Source organism: Maniola jurtina, chromosome 3 (assembly GCF_905333055.1).
Source record: "Maniola jurtina chromosome 3, ilManJurt1.1, whole genome shotgun sequence".
NCBI classification, from domain to species: Eukaryota; Metazoa; Arthropoda; class Insecta; order Lepidoptera; family Nymphalidae; genus Maniola; species Maniola jurtina.
In genome coordinates, this window is record NC_060031.1 from 11,011,433 (window position 1) to 11,034,319 (window position 22,887).

General features: G+C 37.3%; 1 protein-coding gene across 1 annotated transcript in view; it reads left to right on the forward strand.

The window, feature by feature from the left end:
* The window catches only part of LOC123881202 (patched domain-containing protein 3), a 34,991-nt gene extending 16,250 nt beyond the window's left edge, over positions 1–18,741 (forward strand). The window contains exons 2-11 of the mRNA XM_045929875.1: positions 9,489–9,765; positions 10,305–10,522; positions 11,276–11,454; positions 13,174–13,517; positions 13,897–14,097; positions 14,262–14,399; positions 15,295–15,608; positions 16,656–16,868; positions 17,256–17,465; positions 17,557–18,741. Of these exons, the coding sequence (XP_045785831.1) occupies positions 9,489–9,765; positions 10,305–10,522; positions 11,276–11,454; positions 13,174–13,517; positions 13,897–14,097; positions 14,262–14,399; positions 15,295–15,608; positions 16,656–16,868; positions 17,256–17,465; positions 17,557–18,648 (3,186 nt within the window). The 3' untranslated portion in view covers positions 18,649–18,741. The remainder of the gene's footprint in view (positions 1–9,488; positions 9,766–10,304; positions 10,523–11,275; positions 11,455–13,173; positions 13,518–13,896; positions 14,098–14,261; positions 14,400–15,294; positions 15,609–16,655; positions 16,869–17,255; positions 17,466–17,556) is intronic.
* Positions 18,742–22,887: the final 4,146 nt, after the last annotated feature.

Genomic DNA, 22,887 nt, shown 5'->3' on the forward strand with positions numbered 1-22,887 from the left:
TCTCACTACCAGAGAAGGAAATTCTAAAGTGAGATAAGACGATCGATTACCCAACGCAACCTAACGAAATCACTTTACTTCTCCATAATAGGTATAATAGTGTAAACGAGTCTAATATCTACTCGTATAATATGGTTCACACTTCTCGAACGAGGATGGACATCCGACAAGGTGAAGCAATAGATCCTCTAAACTTGTGGCTCTTAATTAATCGAATACCTATTACCATTGAGTTATGGCACATAGAGATGCAGAGTGTAAACCTCTTACAAACCAAATCAATTTTTTCTATTCAATTAAACTTTTACAAGCTGCACTTTTGACTTGTCAAATGCATCTACCAATGGTTCGGAATGCCTTTTCTACCGAGAAAACAATAATAAGACAATTAAAAATTAGGACTTACATTATAATAGCAAAAAAGGAATTTTTCGGTTTAAAAAGTAGTCATGTCCGTCCCCAGGGTGCGAGCTATCTTTGTATCACGACAAAATTAGTTAAATATATGGGTTGTGAAAAGCTAACAGACAAACAGACAGACACACTTTCGCAATATACCTAATAGAAGTTTGGATTAGTATGGATATGCATTTAGTTATTATTAAAAATGTTTACGTGTAAGTAATGTTAATCTTTTTAACTTTTTATTGTTTTTTAACCTCTCTACCTGGGGAGACTTGTTAAAATAGCACAGTATGAGTCGCGTCATAACAATATGATAAGAATAACGATATTGCTGACCGACATAGTGAAAAAGAATATTCTAAAATTTACTGAATGACAAAAAGTAAGTTGTGTGGTACAACACCATCTCTAGTTTATGGAACCTCTCTGCCTAATAATATAGCCATTACACATACATTACACCGACCTTTTGCGAGTTTCCGTTAGGTTGGCTTCGAATACCTAAGGTTAATTTTATTGACAAGCTACACCTACTTTTACAAACACCGTACACGTAATAAAATTCTTCAATAATAAAATTAATTTTCAAATGTTTCAAAAATTCTTCAAATTTTATTATTATTTTCTATTATATTTAATAATACATAATATATTAAGTATATAAAATTAAAATATTACATAATTATTTTTTAATTATTATGTAGGCAAGGTTGTTATTGTATCCTGTAGAAAGTTGAATGGTGTTTCGTAATTAATTCACGAATAGGCAGATAAGAGGGGTCTCTCCGTCACTCGCTTCATACAAACGTAGTTCCAATTTCATTTGAATATTAAGCAACCAAAGTCCATGAAATTTTGCAGACATATTCTAGAAACTAATATCTATGTCTGTGGTTTTCCAGATTTCTGTTAAATTATTCGGTTTCAAAGTTACGCGGTCTAGAAAAATTTACATGCAAATCTTTGAGCTCCTGTAATTTTAAAACTACATATTTTTAGAAAAATCTAAAACACCACAGACACAGATATTAGTTTCTAGAATATGTCTGCAAAATTTCATGGACTTTGGTTGCTTAATATTCAAATGAAATTGGAACTACGATTGTATGAAGCGAGTGACGGAGAGAGCCCTGTTAAAAATATTACTGATAGATATAGGCAATATATTACTGATGGATATAATATAATTATAATAATGTTATATTTATAAAGTTGCTTTTACCTAATTAAATTAAAAAACGTTTTTGAGTTCTTAATTTACGTTGTACTTACGTTGAACCTTTACATATCGTTTAATAGTGAAAGTTACAATAAGTAATGCCGAATACAGTGGCACAACCCTTGATCATTTAAGGTTAACATACTGGCTTTATGGTTTTAATTAAGACCAGTTTTTAAAGACTGACCACGGGTCTTGCTATTAAAAATGTCGTTATCGGTCATTTTGGGCCTATTATAATATGATAATGTGATTCATCGTATAAATTGTGTGGTCGAACTTCCGCAAGCTTTTTAAAATTCTTGCGCAACTCCAACTTGAGCGCGACGCACACCCGCAGAGTGGAAGCGCAGCATCTTTGTTGCTGACTTTCCGAAGTGAGACTAGGATCCCGGGCAGACTTCACGCTGATCTGCCACAATCGTGAACTCCAGCAGCACGTGCGATAGTGTTTCACCTGCAGCCAGCCATAGATACTCAGTTTTTGCCTGAGTAACGAGAAGTTCTAGAAAGTAGACCTAGTTGTACCTCGTTTGCGAGTGGTTATAGGTACCTACGGTTGTAACATTAGATATTCTTACTTGAGCTGCGATGAATAAAAAAAAGGAATTCTATTTAAGTTTATATACTTAGTAAGTCCCAACGCCAGTGAAAAATTGCAGCTTTTTTTTACCTCATTATACCTACCCGTTCATTTTATTGTATTGATGGATAGCAATTATAAATTATTAGAACGGAAAATAAATGCAAAAAGCTCATTCATATTTATTTCAATCTTTTGAGTAACGCTTCAGTGGTAATGTGATAATGAACGATCGATATTCGTTTGCTATTATAAAATTTTATTATAATAACCTCTGCGATAGTAACAATTTTTTATATTGTTATTAACGGCGATGCAATAAATTAAAAGTACCAGCCAAGGCACAATTTAGGGCTGTCAACTCTCTCATAGAAATCCATACCAATATTTCAAATGCGAAAATGTATTGTCCGTCTGCTAACTTTTCACAGCCTTTGAGCCCATCCGTTTGACCAATTTTCATAAAATTTGGTATTATATACGTAATAGTTACTAGGTAGATTTTCACGAAGTTTGGTAATATGCTACTTATTATCCCAGAAAATCAAAGGGTTCCCACGGGATTTAAGAAAAAAAACATACATAAATCCATAGGGACACTAAAGTGGAACAATATCGTTTTATTTTTCATTTAAGGTGGATGCGATGAGCCTGCCCGCGAAATTCAAATTTAATTTGGTTTTTCGCAATTTGTTAACTAATACAACAATTAGCTCTAGTATCGAGTAATTTGTGATAAGTGCGCCACAATTATCTTTGCCACGCACTTACTACTCATTAAAGAAAGCACCACCTTTGGGTGCACTTAAAGGCGAATTAAGTCGTCCTTTTCGAATAGATGGGATGAAAAAGTTTTTTATTCATCATCTAGAATCTATGGTCATAATATTACTTATGGCCAAGTTAACGCATGTTGTTAATAAATTTCTGCTAGATCGAAGATTATGTAAGTACTTCAAATATACTTGACCAAGAATATCACACTAATATTATAAAGGCGAAAGTTTGTATGTGTGTGTGTGTGTGTGTGTGTGTGTGTGTGTGTATGTTTGTTACTCCTTCACGCAAAAACTACTAGACGTATTTGGCTGAAATTGAGAATGGAGATAGGTAATATCCTGGATTAGCACATAGGCTTTTTATCCCGGAAAATCAAAGAGTTCCCGCGGGATTTCAAAAAACCTAAATCCACGCGGGCGAAGTCGCGGGCATCGGCTAGTTTATAATACTTTATTACAGATCCTACTTACATAGATTAAGAGTTTATTTACATGTAATCGTTAGCAAACAATTCGTTTAGTTGTTAGCTGTTATTACGCTAGTTATAATCACTACAACAAATTTGTTCAATTTACTAATTATTCAATATTTAAATCAAACACATCCTTTGTTTTGTAGTTCGTATTTAATAACTTTGTAAGTAGGTAGGTAAATAAATATTCTTGACCTGAGCGGGTTTTTATCTAAAGCAAACATAAGTGTTCCAATATTATGTGTTCCTCAATTTGTAGATAGTAAATAACTGTATACGTGACTAACGGTATTGTTTTTTCTTTTTTAGGGTTCCGTACCTCAAAAGGAAAAACGAACCCCTTATAGGATCACTTTGTTGTCGTGTCTGTCTGCCCGTCTGCCGTGTCTGTCAAAAAAACCTATAGGGTACTTCCCGTTGACGTAAAATCATGAAACTTAAACATGGAAGGTAGGTAGGGCTTATAGCACAAGTAAAGGAAATCACAATTTACTTCTTAGGCGTAATGATAATATGTTATAATATGCTCAAAGTTCAGACTCGACCGATGGCGGCGCTAAACAGACACTTAGAACAATTTTCATGTCACTATATTATTATGTAGGTAGTTATTTAAATAGTTCGAAGGTAACAACGAGCATCAAATTCTAGATACCCTATCTACCTACGTTAAAAAACACGTTGCATGAGCACCTTTATACAATTAACCACAGTTCAAGTTTAAATGACCCAAACGACCTGTGTCAAGGTTCTCATGCAACTCGACAATGACACTAACTTGTTCCTAACCGTCAATTAGTAACTCGTTTTGTCTAAGCGGCGTTGACAACTTTACACCAGCATCAAAAACTAAAGTCCCAAGGGTCAAGGCTGTTCGAAATTAAGAACATTTTTTGTGTGCGATGACCCTAATGTGTATTAAATTGTAACCAAAATTATTAACTACTGAAACTGTCTGAACCAAACAACTAAAATTAAAATAACTAAAAAAAGGTTGAATGCAAACAGGCTGTCTTATTACTAAAACTGATCATGTAAAATGCAACGCAGTATGTTTTAGCAGAATGCCATGTCATTGTACGCATTTTAAGCTTAGATAAACTTTAATTAATGTATAACTTAAGGATAACACTTGTCTAATAGATATATTAGGTGTTAATCCTAAGTTCATGTGATGTAGGAATAAAACCATCAAAGCAAAAGATACCAAAAGAAAATCGGCCATACCCAGGTAGTTACAAAATATAAGCAACACAAATAAATTGGATTGCGTCCATAATTATGTACAAAAACCGTGGATAAAACAATGTAGCAATGTAAACAATACTTTGTAAATACATATATGGATGTCGTCCAACTTTCAAACTTAATTAAGCTTTTTTTTCTGGGTAGGTATAGCCAGGTACTAGGTACCTAATGATGCTCGCGTAAATTTCGGTTTTGTAACCATCTCCTTAATTTTCCGGGGTGAAAAATAGCCTGTCACCAGGATGCTATCTCTAAACCGAATTTCATCAAAATCGGTTAAGCGAATGGGACATGAAAAGTTAGCAGAATATTAAGTAGGTAGGTAGGTAAATATGGGTTTATTGAGGGAAAGCCCAATGACTTTTAACTCGGGACTTCATTATCTGCAGCCCAATAAGCTACAGAGATTAGAAGTACCTACCTACTAATCGTTGTGTGGCGATGCTTCATCAGCACATACACGCGACGTGAAAGTGAAGATCAGGTCATCGACTCCTCAGCGCGTGCCAAAAATGAGGGATCTAATGACAATATTTTGCGTCCACTGTCGTATTTATCTACTACTTTGCCAACACCAATATTTATATATTAGTAAGCAAGATTGTATGATACCTCGTATCGTACTATTTACATATACCAACCGGTGCAGGTCTAAAAACTGGTGCATTGAAACTAGCCCAGTATATGTGGTAGGTAAGTAGGTCCGTCCTAATTTTAAAAGTATCGAAATAAGAAAAACAGGAAAAGAGCTTGTGGGGGTGAAATCACTGTTCTGCCTATACCTATACACAAGTTAATCAAATGCTACTTAAGTACTAGTAGGTATTTGGAATGGATGTTCGCGGCCCGGACGCAGGCCTAGCTTACTATACAGGTAGTACTAAAGAACCACCCTTGAACGCACTTTTTAATTTTTTGACTCAACTCTCAACTACGATACGATGAGGATGTTCCTTAGATCAAATTCCTCTACATTCTAATACATTAGTTAAAAGTTTTGGCTTCACCGCCCGCTCCCAAAATAACAATCTGTAGTTTTAAAATTACAAGTTAAAAAGGTATCTAGTTATGTCCATTGTATCATTAACAGTTAAAATGCTAGTAAAACATCTAATTAATAGGCACTTATATCTCAACAATAGTGTAATTAATTAGTCACTTTTACCAATTACATTTTTCTCGTGCCTTGGAAAGTATGAGAGAAAAGCCTAACAGTAATGTTTTCTGAGAGAATTTTGTACCTACCTACAATGGGTAAACAGTTATTTCTTGAAGTCTAGAAGAAAGCTCAAGCTGTTGTATTGCTGCCTATTAATAATAATTATAGTACTTTAACCATTGACAATGGTGGGTATTTGTATATTTAAAAATAATCAGTTTGCCACACAGTAAGTTACAGTACATAAGTGAAAAATTCCTCAATATGTCACTAAGTACTTGTTACTTAATCACGAAATAAGTTTCAAGTTATTTCACACTTACGAAATCCCATGCCATTTGAATAAATAAAAATCTTTAAGATTATGATAACGTATTCAAATGCTAGGATAAAAGCCCGAAACTTTAACAATTATATTGGTCCGAACGTGGAGCGAAGATCTGACCCTAAATGTAAAAGTACTTCTAAGCCATAGTTTCACTTTGGTTGAGCTATGTCAAAGATGTTGATAACCGAAACATCGAAATGACTGTTCCTTCAATTCCTTTTTTAACCCCCGACCAAAAAAGAGGGGTGTTATAAGTTTGACGTGTGTATCTGTGTATCTGTCTGTGGCATCGTAGCTCCTAAACTAATGAACCGATTTTAATTTAGTTTTTTTTTGTTTGAAAGGTGGCTTGATCGAGAGTGTTCTTAGCTATAATCCAAGAAAATCGGTTCCGCCGTTTGAAAGTTATCAGCTCTTTTCTAGTTATTACTGTAACCTTCACTTGTCGGGGGCGTTATAAATTTTTAATTTACACTTGTTAAGGACATAAGGATGCATTATTTAATTTCCTATCTCAAGAAAGCCCCAACCATTATGTGATCAATGTAAGGGGTCACGACATTCAATGAAGAATACGATGCAAAGAAGGTAAATTAATTAATACCTAGCTAATAGCTATACTCATTACTCATTTAGTGTTCGAAGAATACAAATTAGTTCCACATACAGTTTGGCCTCAAAGTTTTGCATAGTTTGTAAGCGGATAAATTGTGTTGGCAAAACAGACAGCGCGAAATATTGCAATGAATGTGTGACATGACCTGACACAGATCATTGCGGGTGTTTATGTAACGAGAACATCCGTCGAGGTGTTTGTACCTATATTATAGTAGATCTATTTGTAATAATATATAGGCGGCAAAGTCCGACGAAATAAACGTTCAATTTATTCTATAAGTGTCAGAGTGGTAGTGCTAAAAAAGTCATATTTAGCTAATTTTAAACCCATGAAACGCTTGATGGAAATTGCACGGTAGAACGTCACAGTTTACACTGAAAACGCGTGTAAGCGTGACTAATAATTCTTCTATAATACATTGTAGAAGAATTATTAGTTTCACACCATCACAATGATTTATACAAAAATTTAATAAGGCTGGCTTAATGTAATAAAGTAAAAAAAGAAGAGAACTTCCACGTAGCGGAATGCACCAAATACATGGCATATTAATTCTGGGAAAGAAATGAAGATACTAGTCATGCTTTTTATTTATGCCCAAAAATAGAAGTGTAATGTATTCACGGTTCATGTAGGTATGTGAGTTTCTTTATTCCACCATATTTTATAAATGACTGAACAGATTTGGATATAATATGGGGTATTGTTGTAAAGGTTGCCTGTGAAAGATTGCTATAGCAATAAGGTCACCTTTGCACCATCTAGTTTAGTTTCTTCTAGACGGCTATAATGGCGCCATTTTCAAATAATGTGAAATGTGTTGATGTGAAAAATATATACTTTCGTTTTCGAGTTTTTATATTGTCGTTTATTTACGTAAATTATGAATTAAGTATGTTAAGTGCGTAGAGGTACCCACATAAGGATAATTGTAAGCTCGTTTTATTAGTGCGTTTCATTTATAATATAATATACATAATAAGTATAAGTGAAAGGTGGTCAAGGCATTCCGCAGAATACTGCAGTAGGTATTAACACACTTATCTCGAAGGATTAATGCTTCTCAATTAATCAAAGTCTAATTATAATTTACTACCTACTATAAACAACTATAAAGCGAATTGGTGGTAGCTTAGTTGTTAAAACTTAAAACGACGACCTCCTATAATTCACTAAACACACTTTTAACTTTACGGGGATATATACCCAAGTATACCCCAGTATAGACGTTCTTCTTTAACAGTGTAGGAAAACATTGTAAGGCAGCCTGCATACCTGCCTGAAAATTCTCTAAGTATAAAGTTCTCTAAGTTTAAAACAGCGCTTTTGAAGTTAACAAATTTTTCATTGAAAAACGCCTCTGAATTTTTCCATTACCTACTAAATGAAAAATCCGGTATCAATAGTCTCCCAATCCGCATATGGCCTTAGTGGTGGTCAATGGCCTAGCCCTACTCCCTAGAAGCCCTTTTCATTTAAAGAGAAGACCCATAGACACAAACATACATACATAGATGTCATAGAGACGGGTCTTAGATGATCCGTTGTCTATGATCTACATAATATCATACATAGACAATGGATCATAGACAATGAGTTTGAGTTGAAGCTCAAACTCATTGAATGCCTTTGAGAAATTAATGAAGTACCTACCATGTACCTACCTACTTAATTGATTGTTGAATACCAACTTTTTAAATAAAAAAGATTAGTATTCACTTTGTTAGTTATAAACATTAGAGTATTCGTCGAACAGTCGTCAGTCGGTATGCAAAAGGATACCATACCCTCGTTATGCTAATATTTGTTCCGGTCTTTCTAAAAAGACGCTATTTTTTGCAAAGTCAACTGTACCAAGATAAAAACAAATCGTCTCCGTTGACGCACTAGTTAACACGTTGGTATTTCTTCGTGGCATGCCGACTTTAGAAAAACACCGCTCAAGTGCGAGTCGGGCTTTCCGTACCATCAATTTTTTTTTAATTTTCATGCCGGCCATTGAAATTCTTGTCATTTGTTTTTATAGCAAAAGAAATACACATTTTCTGACAATTTCAACTCTCTGCCTATTATGGATTCATGAGGTAGAGACATATTTACAGACGGACGGACAGACGGACGAAAAATACCTTGCATCCGCATCTTGTGGATAAGAGAGATTCGCAGTTCGCACCTCTTGCAAGTCGTCTCGTACCAACTATAAGTAAGACTACCTTTACTTACTACCATCAGTGATCATGGTCAAGCACAAATCTGTTTAAAAAAATAGCTTACTCAAACAAAATATTAATATGAGTATCAACTCTGAGCTTGATTTATAAAATTACCAGTTTTTCTTATTACGAAATGAGGGCACGCAACCATGGACACGCAACACGTAACGTTCTTGTTTATAAACAAGTCAAATTGGTAGGTACACTATAAACACTTATAATGCACTGTAACATACTAGATACCTACATGGTAACCTGATAGCATTGCGTACAGTGAGACGACGCCCTTCACGTTTACGGACGAGCCGGCTTTATAGTCGTAGCACCTACATAGGCGAACGACTGATCCACCCCTAACTGGTTAAGTTTACCATAATATTTTACTCACTAGCCATACTTAGAGACCAGGCATAATCGAATAAAGTGGACATCATTTTTAATAAGTGTTTCTCTTTGTTCCAGATGGGGTGTAAGCTAACATTCGTCGACGACATCCTGAACCGCTCGTTTTACAAGCTCGGTTTAGTCGTCGGCAAGCAACCGGGCTACTTCATCATCATTCCAGTCCTTCTCACACTATTGATGATCACAGGCTACCAGCGAATCCACTATGAAATGGATCCAGAATACCTGTTCTCTCCTGTCAGCGGCCAAGGAAAGTTGGAGAGGCGGATTGTCGAAGAGCACTTCAAAGTTAACTACTCACAAAGATTCAGTGTGGGGAGGATAACAAGGCCAGGTGTGTGTAATGTTATGTTAAATTTACTTGGATAAGCGTGATTATCTAACTGGTCTGAAGATGAGCGGTCATTTAGCTAAGTATACTTGGTCCAACAAGTTACTTGGTTCAAGTATAGTATACCAAAAGTATAAGTATACTTGGTCCAACAAGTTTAAGAGAATTAGGGTAGCCGACTAGCTCGGATGACGAATCGGAACGCATTTCGAGTGTCAAGGTGGAAGACTGGTCTGATTGTCTTAATATGAATTTTATGACTCCAATCATCTTCTGTCGACCTACCACAGTACAGTATATTTTTTTTACTTTATAATTAATCCTTCACAGCAGGAAATAGGGACGATGATCCAGCAGAAGAATTATCTGTGTTGCAGTGATCATCGCCCTCATACAATAATATGACAAAGTCCCAAATGACTAACAATATTACCTAGATAATTAGTTAAAAAACTTGAAATTTAAGATTATTATTGTTTATTAAATCTTTGAAGCTGTACCGATCGTCTTTTATAAGCTTTTTATTAAGACTAATTCTACAGGTAGATTCGGCCGCGTGATCATCGTAGCAAAGGGCAACGACACGAACTTGCTTCGCTCAGAAGTATGGCAGGAGCTTCGTCAACTCGACGACTATGTGCAGAACGTCACAGTGACTCTGGAAAACGGTGTTACGTTCAGCTACAGGGAAGAGTGCGCGCGCTGGGAGGGGCAGTGCTTTGTTAACGATATCCTGAATCTGGACAAAATTATTGGAGAGGTATGATGACATGAGCATTTCTATTGAAACTACTATTGCAGCTATGCCATTGCAAATTGATATACGTAATTATTTAAGTAGGTTACACTTGTATTAAGTATGTAAAAAGGTCTCTGATCTAGAACTTGTGCAGTGGGTTATTTATCAATGTATTTGGTGCTACGAAGTATGGGGTTGCGGCTGGGGTGTCGTCTATTCTGTTCGCACAGTGTGTACAAAGTGCAAAATGCAGACACGTTGCGAAGACGTTGCGATGGTAGTTTACGGGCAACCTTTATAGATTTAATTTTATTTAAGGCTTTCCTTCTTTTAAATGAGAAATTCGATAAAGTTTTAGTTATAAGGAAAACCAAGTGACAATATTATTATTACCAAGAAACCAACCCGCAAAACATTTGCATTTACTTACATCAAATGATTAACATGGAATCATGACTCAACTGATCCAGTCATCGAAGTAAAGATAGGACAATAGACAGTAGACAGTATCATCATTAGTAACGGCCACTTAAACCGCAGATAGTTATCAATAAAAACCTACTATGCGTAAGTTGCTATGAGCTATGTATGAGACCCGTATCGATCGTAACTAGCTAGAATCGATCTTATTATAGCTCACGGATTAAACTGATGTTAAACACCTGCATTGTTTAGTAAAATCAGCCTCGCATGTCTGTTTAAACTGTGCCTGTGAGAACCTCCTCCTTTTTTGAAGTCGGTTAAAAAGAATATTATTATATTTTATTTCCTCAGGTGGAGCGCGGAGAGTTGAACCTGACATTTCCTATAATGTTCAACCCAGTGACGTGGGAGGCCCACGCGTTTCCCGTATACTTCGGCGGTTCCGTCGTCGTGGATGACGTCATCGTGTCCGTGCCAGCTGTGCAGCTCGTTTGGTTCCTCAGAACCGACACTAAACTACAGCAAGATAGGTAAAAACCCTCTATTTTTTTGCTCTATTGAAAGGAGTACCTACCTATGGATTTAAAGGAAACTGCCACCTTTAGGTACCACTACCCCTTTCAGGTTAGCCCGATTCCATCTTAGACTGCATCATCACTTACCACCAGGTGAGATTGCAGTCAAGGGATAACCTGTATCTGAATAAAAAATAAAAAAATAAAAAAGCCTGAAATTCACAGCGCGTTACGGAAACGGCGCCAACACGGCTCAAAGAAATTATAATACATGGATATTTTGTCAGTCTTTCTTATGCTGGTAAATAAGTCACTTAAAATCGTAGATTACGGTATAAAATTTAAATCTTTCCGCCTCTTCAAAGCCTTCACTAAAATAGGGCACAGCGCTCATCAGCATTCTATTGTCTTCATATTATTATCCTCCATATATCAGGTTTTCAATGTAACTATCTACTCGTAACACAACAACTAACTAGGTAATTATAGGTAGGGTAATTAATTAGGTACTGTTTTATCAAAATCGGCTCGGCTATTTCGAGAACTTACATACTTCTTTGAATCTACTTGATAAAATTATATACACAAGTCACGACTAAGTATATTTTATCTTCTTTTCTACACAAAATCCAACATAATATAACTTAAAGGGCTTACCTACGCTAAGTAGGTACCTATATTTGGGCCTATTAAGATTACAGCTTTACTTTTAAGTATGTATGTACATTGTACAAGCTTTAAGTGATGTCAAAACTCGGAGAGACATTAAAACACCCGTTAGATAAATTGTGGAAACAGTTTACACGCAACGCAACAGTCGAAGTCCACAGCAGTGTAATTTATGGTTTAAAAGGAAAACGTTTTACGTTACTTCAGAGTTATTGTAAGCGATTACGATTCTTTTACACTTAGATTTTTATGACTTGTTTTCAATTTCAATAGCACCGATACTTAGTAAACAAGCAACACTACTTAGGTATATAACTTAGATAATAGGCACCGATCTTGACACGGTTTAGGAAACGTTTTTGAATACAAAACACGCCGTAATAATCGACAAGAATACGAATAGAAAGGTCCGAGCCTGATGATAGTGAATGATTTGTAGGCCATGATTTCTTAATCGGTGGTTTAGCTCCTCCGTTGAAATCCTAATGTGTTTTAAAATTGCTTTACTTATAGTTTTGGTCGGTTGGACTAATGGACTATAATGGGCCAACGTGTTTAAAAAACAATAAGGTTTAAGTAGGTTGGTACATGATATTATCCTTGAATAGTTAGGCTGTTTTCCGTCAGGATTGTAGATAAGGAAGTGTGCTAATAGGGAAGGACAGAAACTGCACGACATACAGCAAGTTACACTGAACGCGCGAATACGCGTGTATTCACTATACTTATTTTGTGAAATAAGGATCTGTGAATTACCTACTCGTACGTTACCCAGGTACGCTGAGGGCGAGAGCGCGCATCTTCTATTCGCATCGCTAATTACCGTCATCAGTTCTATCTGGTTTCTTCATTGGGTACAACTTCTAGAAGCCGTAGGTATTTAGTTCCTATGCAGTGTCTGAGACCTTTCATCGATATAGATTTATGAAAAGGGTTCAATGCTATCAAAGAGTGCGTGCTTTATCTACAAGAGTAAAATCGCTACGCTGAACTGAAATATTCACTCGTAGATGTTAAGTTCCTTGTCTGCTATTTCAACAACTATAAAGACTGTTCCATTTACAGAGGTGCAGCATGGGAAGATGCCTTCTTAGATGCTGTTGGTATAGCTGAAGATACGGGACGGTTCAAGCACATTTCCATAGCTCGATTCGCATCTCGAACACTCGACCATGAGCTTGAAAAGAACACCAGGACGGTCATACCTTTCTTCAGTTCAACTTTTATATTGATGGGGATTTTCTCCGTAGTGACCTGTATGATGGGTGACTGGGTCAGGTCCAAACCCTGGTTAGGGTTACTGGGGAACATTTCGGCTGTGATGGCTACTGCTGCTGCTTTTGGCTGTGCTATTTATTTGGGCATATCCTTCATCGGGATCAACCTTGCCGCACCGTTCTTAATGATTGGTATGTATGATATTCCTCCGCTGTTAATTATTATGTAGATGTAGCTCTACGAGTACCAAGAACTCCTACCGTCCTATTGGTAGTGGTTTAACCGTCGGACTCCTATTCTGGAGGTCTATAGTTCGATTTCAGGCACGCATCTCGAACTTTTAGGAGTTAGAGATGCATTTTAGGCAATTTAATACCTACTTACCTGCCTGTCACTTACTTTATCGGCGAAGGAAAACATCGTAAGGAAGCCTGCACACCTGAGAGTTCATCATAATGTTCTCAAAGGTAAATCCTTCTCATTGTGAGATAAGGGCCTTGCTCAGTAGTGACATGGCGATGGTTTGATGATAATATAATGATAATGATATTCAATTCAATATTTTTCCAGGAATCGGGATTGACGACACGTTCGTAATGCTAGCGGCTTGGAGGCGCACCTCGCCGCGGCTGCCGGTGCCGGAGCGAATGGCAAAAATGCTTTCAGAGGCCGCCGTATCAATTACAATCACGTCCGTAACGGACATGCTATCGTTCTTCATCGGTATTTTCTCGCCTTTCCCTTCGGTGCAGATTTTCTGCATGTATTCAGGTAATCAATTTTCTTTCCTATACCTACCTAAACACATAATCCAGTCATGCGTCTAAAATCATAATTTACGACTAACCTACCACCAGCTCAAGGTGTCAAACAAAAATAGGTACTCCTTAGAATTGTTCTTAATTAATGTTGATATAACTTTTTTTGTATTTAAGGTCTGGCTGTGTGTTTCACATTTGTGTGGCATCTCACATTTTTCTCTGGTTGCGTGGCAGTCTCAGGATACCGGGAGAAGCAGAACCGACATACAATCACGTGGTTAAAAGTATTGCCAGAATCGAGAGCGAGAAAGGGTAACCATAAACATATTTTAACTGTTTTCTTAAATGCCACCTTAGACACCATTTTTCTTCCACTAAAATTAATTGGGTATCTTGGAAAATGACCAACAAATAGGACCAATATATTACAAGGAAATTATTCTCAGATTAATAGTCCTAACGCACTTGTCCAGCGCTGCGCGACGCGGCAGCGTTTTGCTCCATACTTACAAACTCATAAGTAAAGGTGCCCACGCACTCGAACTGAACTGCAGCTGAACGCTGCGCCCCGCGCGGCAGTGACGAGAGAGAGTATCGTGCGGGGCGCTGACGCGACGCGCATTTCAGCTGCAGTTCAGTTCAAGTGCGTGGGCACCTTAAACCATATTTGACGTGCCGCGCGTCGCCTCGTGCAGCGCAGCGTAAGTGCGTTTGGGCCTTTATTAGGATAAAGGATTAGGGAGATATAGTCTTGGCAACACCGAATTATGGAATTATTAATGTTGGAAACTATCCAACAACTCTACTATAACGAGGAACTACCTACGTTTATTCCCTCGTTGAAACATCAAAGCAGCTCCTGGCAGAGCTGCCAGGATGGCAACCATAAATACTTCAAAGCAAGTGTCTATAGCCACCGACAAACAATCGTTTGGTTAAAATTACGGTTTTTGCATATAATATAGAATGACAGACGAACAAACAGATTGAAATCTTCTCGTCAGGACAATATAGGTACGCGTACAATTCTTTCCCGACCGCGACGTAGCTAGGCAAATCGTAACATTTAGGTACGATAAATGGACACAAGAACTGGTGCAAATTGTGCTTATTACAAACCCCCAGCAATTCAAAATGCACCAAATGGAAAAATCCAAGAGGTAATTTCTAAGTTAAAACTAATTCAATTGTAATGGGTGTTTTCCAGAAGAAAAATCGTGGATGTATCGAATCTTCTGCAGCGGCGGGATTGATAGCGCAGACCCCGACAACCCGATTGACAACAAAGAACACTGCATTATGGCATTCTTTCGAACAACAATGGCCGATTTGCTCAACAACAACTGGATCAAGGCCCTGGTCATCGTAGTATTCTTAGCGTATTTGGCTGGAGCTGGATACGGGGTAACAAATCTAAAAGAGGGATTAGAGAGAAGGAAACTGTCGAAAGTCGATTCATATTCTGTCGAGTTCTTTGATCGTGAAGATCTATATTACAGAGAATTTCCGTACAGAATACAGGTATAATAATTTACTTTTCATTCTTAAACTGTAGACTCCTGACTTGTCTACTTTAGATCCGATCCTTACTCTACAAGACTTAGGTACCTACCTACCATTTGATAAATTTCGAACTACCCACAACAAAGATGTAGGTAGATATACCTATCTATCTTGCATTTTGATTAATCCTAACATGTTAAAACTGAGGGATCTCGCGCACTAAGTAAGTAGTATCCAAGTCCGAGACTAGACTTCATTAGATGTTCTATGAAACTATTCATTCTATCGCACATTTTTGGTCGCGACGCAATGTTATGTGATATGATCTTGAACATGGACTACCTACTATTGCGCGAGACCCTAAGACTTAAGACCATTTTTTAACCCCCGACCCAAAAAGAGGGGTGTTATAAGTTTGACGTGTGTATCTGTCTGTGGCATCGTAGCTCCTAAACTAATGAACCGATTTTAATTTGGTTTTTTTTGTTTGAAAGGTGGCTTGATCGAGAGTGTTCTTAGCTATAATCCAAGAAAATAGGTTCAGCCGTTTGATAGTTATCAGCTGTTTTCTAGTTACTGTAACCTTCACTTGTCGGGGGTGTTATAAATTTTTAATTTACACTTGTCTCCTAATTTCTTATTTAAACCTACGTAAGTTTAACAGGATACTTACGCATTAAAGTCAATGACAGTAGATATATTTCGAGGCGACACAAGAAGCAATTAACGGCTTCCGCAAAATCCGATAACGATGTAATTGTAACATAAATTGAATTAACTTTCCAAGTTAAGGTAACGATAATTCATCAGTGTGATGTACGCGATAACAACCGGGTTCGATGACAACGACGAGACAGTATAATGTCCGTAATATATCACTGAAAGGTTATTTTCACTGGATAATTTAGTCGATCCAAAGCTTATTAATCACCAACGATTTAAATGTTCTGCCAAACTAGGAAAACAGTCCATCTTATGAAATCCTGATGTCTGAGCTGAGACTTGAAAATTGATATAAATGACTCAACTTTGGCAAAAGATGGTTGAACTTTTGATACCTTTCAGGTTGTGATAAGCGGAAACTACAACTATTCAGATCCAATGATTCAGGACGAGGTGGAAAACTTAACGCAAAAATTAGAAAATACGTCATACATATCGAACTCATTGTACACGGAATCGTGGCTGCGAACATTTGTTAATTATGTCGACAGAAACAACGATTATCTGAACGTATCCATCGACACGGAGGAAGATTTTATACATAATCTTAAAGAGGTAAGATTACTATTTAGACTACTTAAGGTGCCCACTCACTTGAACTGCACTGCAGCGGAGAGAATATCGTGCGGGGCGCTGACGCGACGCGCAGTTCCGCTGCAGTGCAGTTCGAGTGCGTGGACACCTTTAGTGTAATACGATCGTGTCCTATTGATAGACTTCTGCAAAACGGATTTATCTACGGGATTAAGAGATAATAGATCTCTACGGGACAAAGCAAACAGAAGGTAAAGTATCCCATTTTCTGAGACCTTTTGATAAGAAATTACCATTGAATTAGTATAAATACTCAAAACAAACACGAAAGACTGCCTTGCGTCTACGTCGCCAAGATCGTTTCCCTATTGAAGGCGTATTAAAAGATATATACCCATTCTTTTACAGTTATGGTTGTTCCCGGCTAATCCATTTTCACTGGACGTCAAATTTAACGAAGCTGGGAATCAAATTCTTGCCTCAAGATTCCTAATACAGGCGATTAACATCAGCGGAACGAACCACGAAAAAGAAATGGTCAGAGCCCTTAGGGAAGTGGTTGCTCAATCGCCCTTAAATGCTTCAGTGTTTCATCCATATTTCGTGTTCTTCGATCAGGTAAATTTGAAAAATCTTATGTTTAAACTGGACTAACTATTTATTTATCCTTGGAGGTTTCTAACCACTAATATTTTTGTATTTGTTGCAGTTCGAGCTTGTAATGCCAACATCAATACAGAACCTTTGTTATGGTGCTTTGATGATGATGATAACATCCTTCATTTTCATACCGAACATACTCTGTTCACTATGGGTGGCCTTCAGTATCATATCGATAGAAATCGGTGTCGTGGGCTACATGGCCCTATGGGATATTAATCTGGACTCGATATCAATGATAAACCTGATTATGTGTATAGGTTTTTCAGTTGATTTCACTGCTCACATCTGTTACGCGTACATGGCATCTAAAGCAAAGTATCCGAAAGAAAGAGTCAGCGAATGTCTTTATTCTTTAGGTCTACCAATCGTTCAAGGATCATTCAGTACAATATTGGGCGTCATTGCATTGCTCCTGGCGGACAGTTATATTTTCTCTGTTTTCTTTAAAATGGTATTCATGGTTATTTTCTTTGGAGCAATGCACGGCCTCTTCCTCTTACCAGTGCTATTGTCTCTTTTCGGGCCCGGTTCCTGTACAAGACACGAAAAAGACCTAAAAATATCAAAGGTCGAAAAACTATTCCCGAACCCCTATTGTATACCCCATCCTCAGTTAGTACTGAACGATCAAATATACAATGGAAAGAATATCAATCCGAATGGCGTTTACAAGATATACGGGGACGATAAAGATTTAGGATTAGGCACATCGGGCGAAGACACCAGTGAAAGTAGCTCGAATCAATCTCAGAGACGTCAAATCAGCGGCGAAGAAAATACGAGAAAGAAGTATGAGATCGGCTGGAAGAAATATACTCAGAGTACAAGTCAGTTCCAACCCTCCGGGGAATTGGACTTGTATGGTCAAGAATCAGACCGCGCGTGGCAAAGACAAAGACGGGGGAGTAATCGCCCAGATCGGCTCGATAATGTCAGAAGCCCCTCAGAACTGAGGGATGAGAGCTTCGTGCGTGTTCGAAGGACGAGCGACACGTCGAGTCCACAGCGTGACGGCGCTTACAGAGTGATGCGAACACATTCACATCACAACATCCACAGGCCCCGGGCTCCGAGACGTACGAGCTCACACCACAATCTGGAACATATAGACTACGTAGCAGAAATGCGCTTTCCTTGACATTGACCGAATGCCCTCTATTAGCTACAGACGTTAAATCAAGTGCTCAATTGTGGACCAAAGTATTATAAGTATTTCCCTCGAGGACTGAGTGAAAACTGTATTTTCAGTGCCGATTTAGGAACGTTCGGACAATTACAGTAATAAGTCAGTTTAGGATAGAAAATTTTTAGTGTAGGTATTCATATGTGCAAACGTAAATAGAAAAGATTGTGTAGATAATAATGAAAAGTGCATAATAGTGTAAAAAGATGCAAATAATACTATTAGTTTATGAATTAGACACATTATAATTAATAATTCATATCCATGTAGAATGTAGAAAGATAGTTCACTCTGGATAACTGATGAGACTCCTGCGTAAGGCCTCATTCGCACGAGAGCTTTTTTAGCGTTCAAATAGAACAAAATGCATTCCCAAGTATCTGTCCACACGTCAACGCTTTTTTAACGCTCGTGCGAATTAGGGCTAAAGGGAGCGGTGTGGAAGGGTGACAGTTGTCACAAGTTGACGAATTACTGACGGTGCAGGAACCTACTGAGTTATAAGTTATGCCTTTAGTTTCGTTTGTTACTCTTTGCGGTGGAAAGTGGAAAGAAGTGACTAATGATGAATGAAAGCAATCAATCAAAGTATTTTGAAAAATTTATATCCCACCAAAAACATTTCATGTAAAAAGTTAGCCAAGACTCACAAGTTCATAATGTTTTCACTGTTAAAAAGTTATGAGATCTCTAGAAGAGCCAAGCCCCTAGCTGATCTTAGATTTGTGCTGGCCATGGGACCTATCCCAAGTCCAAAGTAATATAGCTCTTAAATGTTCTAGACTATATCTCATTTATAACAATAAATAACAAATCATTCTACTTACAAGCTCTGATTCTACAAACCCTACATCTTGGTAAAAAAAAGACGGCTTGGCCGTTTAATAACTTTTAACGTTTAATATGTTATGTCATGTAATAGTTTTACGAACATTAAACGGCCAAGCCGTACTTTTTTACCAAGATATAGGGTTTGTAGAATCAGAGCTTGTAAGTAGAGTGATTTGTTATTTATTGTTATAAATGTGATATAGTCAAGAACATTTAAGAGCTATATTACTTTGGACTTGGGATAGGTCCCATGGCCAGCACAAATCTAAGATCAGCTAGGGGCTTGGCTCTTCTAGAGATCTCATAACTTTTTAACAGTGAAAACATTATGAACTTGTGAGTCTTGGCTAACTTTTTACATGAAATGTTTTTGGTGGGATTTCATTTCTTTTTGGCAGGTGCCCTAATTTTTTTTTGGATCTATTTCTTGTAGGTACATCATTTTCATGGCCCACTCTCTATCGTTACCTCTTTTTTTTAAAGCTTTTATTCAACTTGCAATGTACTCGTATGTAAGTATGTTTGTTGGGGTGGAATCTTGCAACTCAATTTTGAAGCAGATTTACCAAATTTCAGTCTTTTAGGACTTCAGGAAACACAGATACTTGGTACGTTTGATAAATCTGCCACGGACATCTTATCATGTAAACTTTAGTATTCAAGCAACAGATTTTACAGATATGCATCTCATATACGAAGGGATGAAGGGGGACCCGATTTCTTAATTTATCTGTTGTTCATAATTGTTGAAATTCCTACTTAATGCCAAATTTCAGTCTTCTAGGACTTCAGAAAGCACCCTAGAATTTGTGACTAGAGGTTTTGAATGTCGATAAATCTGAAACTATAAAAGCTAGACAATTGATACTCAGTACGTTTAATGAATCTGCCAAGGACATCTTATCCTGAAAATATCAGCATTCTAGCGATAGAATTTAAAGATTTGCTTCCCCCATACAGAGGCGTAGAGGGGTGAAATTTCCAATTTCTTAATTTTTTTGTAGTTTGTATGCAATTTCTAGTCTACATACCAAATTTCAGTCTTCTAGGACTTCAGAAAGCACCCTAGAATTACAGACTAGAAGTTTTGACTGTCAATAAATCTGAAACTATAAAAGCTAGACAATTGATACTCAATGCGTTTATTCAATCTGCCAAAGACATCTTATCCTGAAAATATCACCATTCTAGCGACAGAATTTACAGATTTGCTTTTCTCATAAGAGGCGTAGAGGGGGGGAAATTCCAATTTCTTAATTTTCCTGTAGTTTGTATGCAATTTCTAGTCTACATACCAAATTTCAGCCTTCTAGGACTTCGGGAAGTACCCTAGAATTACAGACTACAAGTTTTGACTGTCAATAAATCTGAAACTATAAAAGCTAGACAATTGATACTCAATGCGTTTAATCAATTTGCTAAGGACATCTTATCCTGAAAATATCAGCATTCTAGCGACAGAATTTACAGATTTGCTTTTCCCATAAGAGTCGTAGAGGGGGGGCATTGCCAATTTCTTAATTTTCCTGTAGTTTGTATGCAATTTCTAGTCTACATACCAAATTTCAGCCTTCTAGGACTTCGGGAAGTACCCTAGAATTACAGACTAGAAGTTTTGACTGTCAATAAATCTGAAACTATAAAAGCTAGACAATTGATACTCAATGCGTTTAATCAATTTGCCAAGGACATCTTATCCTGAAAATATTAGCATTCTACCGACAGAATTTACAGATTTGCTTTTCCCATAAGAGTCGTAGAGGGGGGGCATTGCCAATTTCTTAATTTTCCTGTAGTTTGTATGCAATTTCTAGTCTACATACCAAATTTCAGCCTTCTAGGACTTCTGGAAGTACCCTAGAATTACAGACTATGAATTGTGATGATCATCAGTGAGGGACGAAAACGGCGTATTTTAGGTATCAATAAATCTGTAACCATAAAAGCTAGATATTTGATACTTAGTATATTTGGTAAATTTGCTGAGGACACCTTATACTGAAAATTTCAGCTTTCTAGCGTCATCCAAACCGAAGTTATGACGGGTCGAAAATACGGCGAAACACTTCGAGAAAAAGGTACTACGTAGCGCCCCGGCCGCCGTTTGGCTCGTCTTGGCGGGGGCACTGCCGTGCCCCCTGATGTATTTTTTTTATTAAGTATATAATTTTGAAAAATCAACAATCACGCTAGGTATTAGAAACGAAAAATGAAACATAGCATGGATTTTCAAAATAATTTATTTAAACTTAAGAGTTCCTAAGAGGTATGTGTACCTAAATGACACTATTTCAGTCAACCTTGCTTACACTATTGTCATCTTAATCTTTGCTATAAATGCTATGTTTTTAAGATAATTATCAAAAGAGCTGGTGATTACCCTCTTTAGTAGGTACTATTGAATTGCAGCAGAATTGCCATTAAAAGCGTCAACTGCGTTATGTGATTGAATATTGCTTTATGTATATTTCTATACTTACTAACATCATAGAGCTAAAGTAAGTTTGTAAGAAAGTAATCTCTGGAAGTGCTGAGCCGATTTTGAAAATTCTTTCACCAGTAGAAAGTCACTTTATTCCTGAGTGGCTTAGGCTATATTTTCACCAGCAATTTTGACGTTATCTTTACGAAACATTTCTACAGTGTGATAGTAAATAATTATTTTTAACTCGGGTCGGGTGAGAAATGTACCTTAGAAATGTGTAAATAGTGTGTGTATTTAAAGTATAACTCTTTAATTATAAGTTTTCATTGATTCACGGAGCTTTAACGTTACCTGTATCTTAGAGATTTCTGTAGATAATTATATTATGTGATACATTTCCGATGCCATGTACCTATCGAGTTTAAATGTACCTACCTAGACTTTTTTATGAGCGACAATTACATAAAGCCTAAAACACACAAACCTCGACGGAAACATGTTAAATACGCGATTCTAAGAGCTGTACGAAGGAATATTGTAAAGCGCGAGTAGGTATAATAACGCGTATTAATAAAGAAACGAATCGAAATGAAGCAGCGCTAATAACTCCGTTTTACTCACACCCCATACACGGGTATAGTGTTAAGTAAGACAGAGAATAAGTCGCGCTCCTGTTATGACTTGCCACAGAGTGCAACATACTTCATGCAGTTAATGCGTCGGCCACACAGGCCGCGTATGCGTCGCGTAAGCGTAGACGTAGGGCGTACCATGACGTTGTAATGTATGGAACTGTATGCGACATGGCATACCGCTTGCGTGACGTGAACGTTCGCTTAGACGTAATGCGTGCAGTTATGTCTATGGATTCACGCGCGTCACTACACGCGTGGTCACGTGTACGTGCTGGGTGTGAATCGGCTCTATAGGGTGCATAC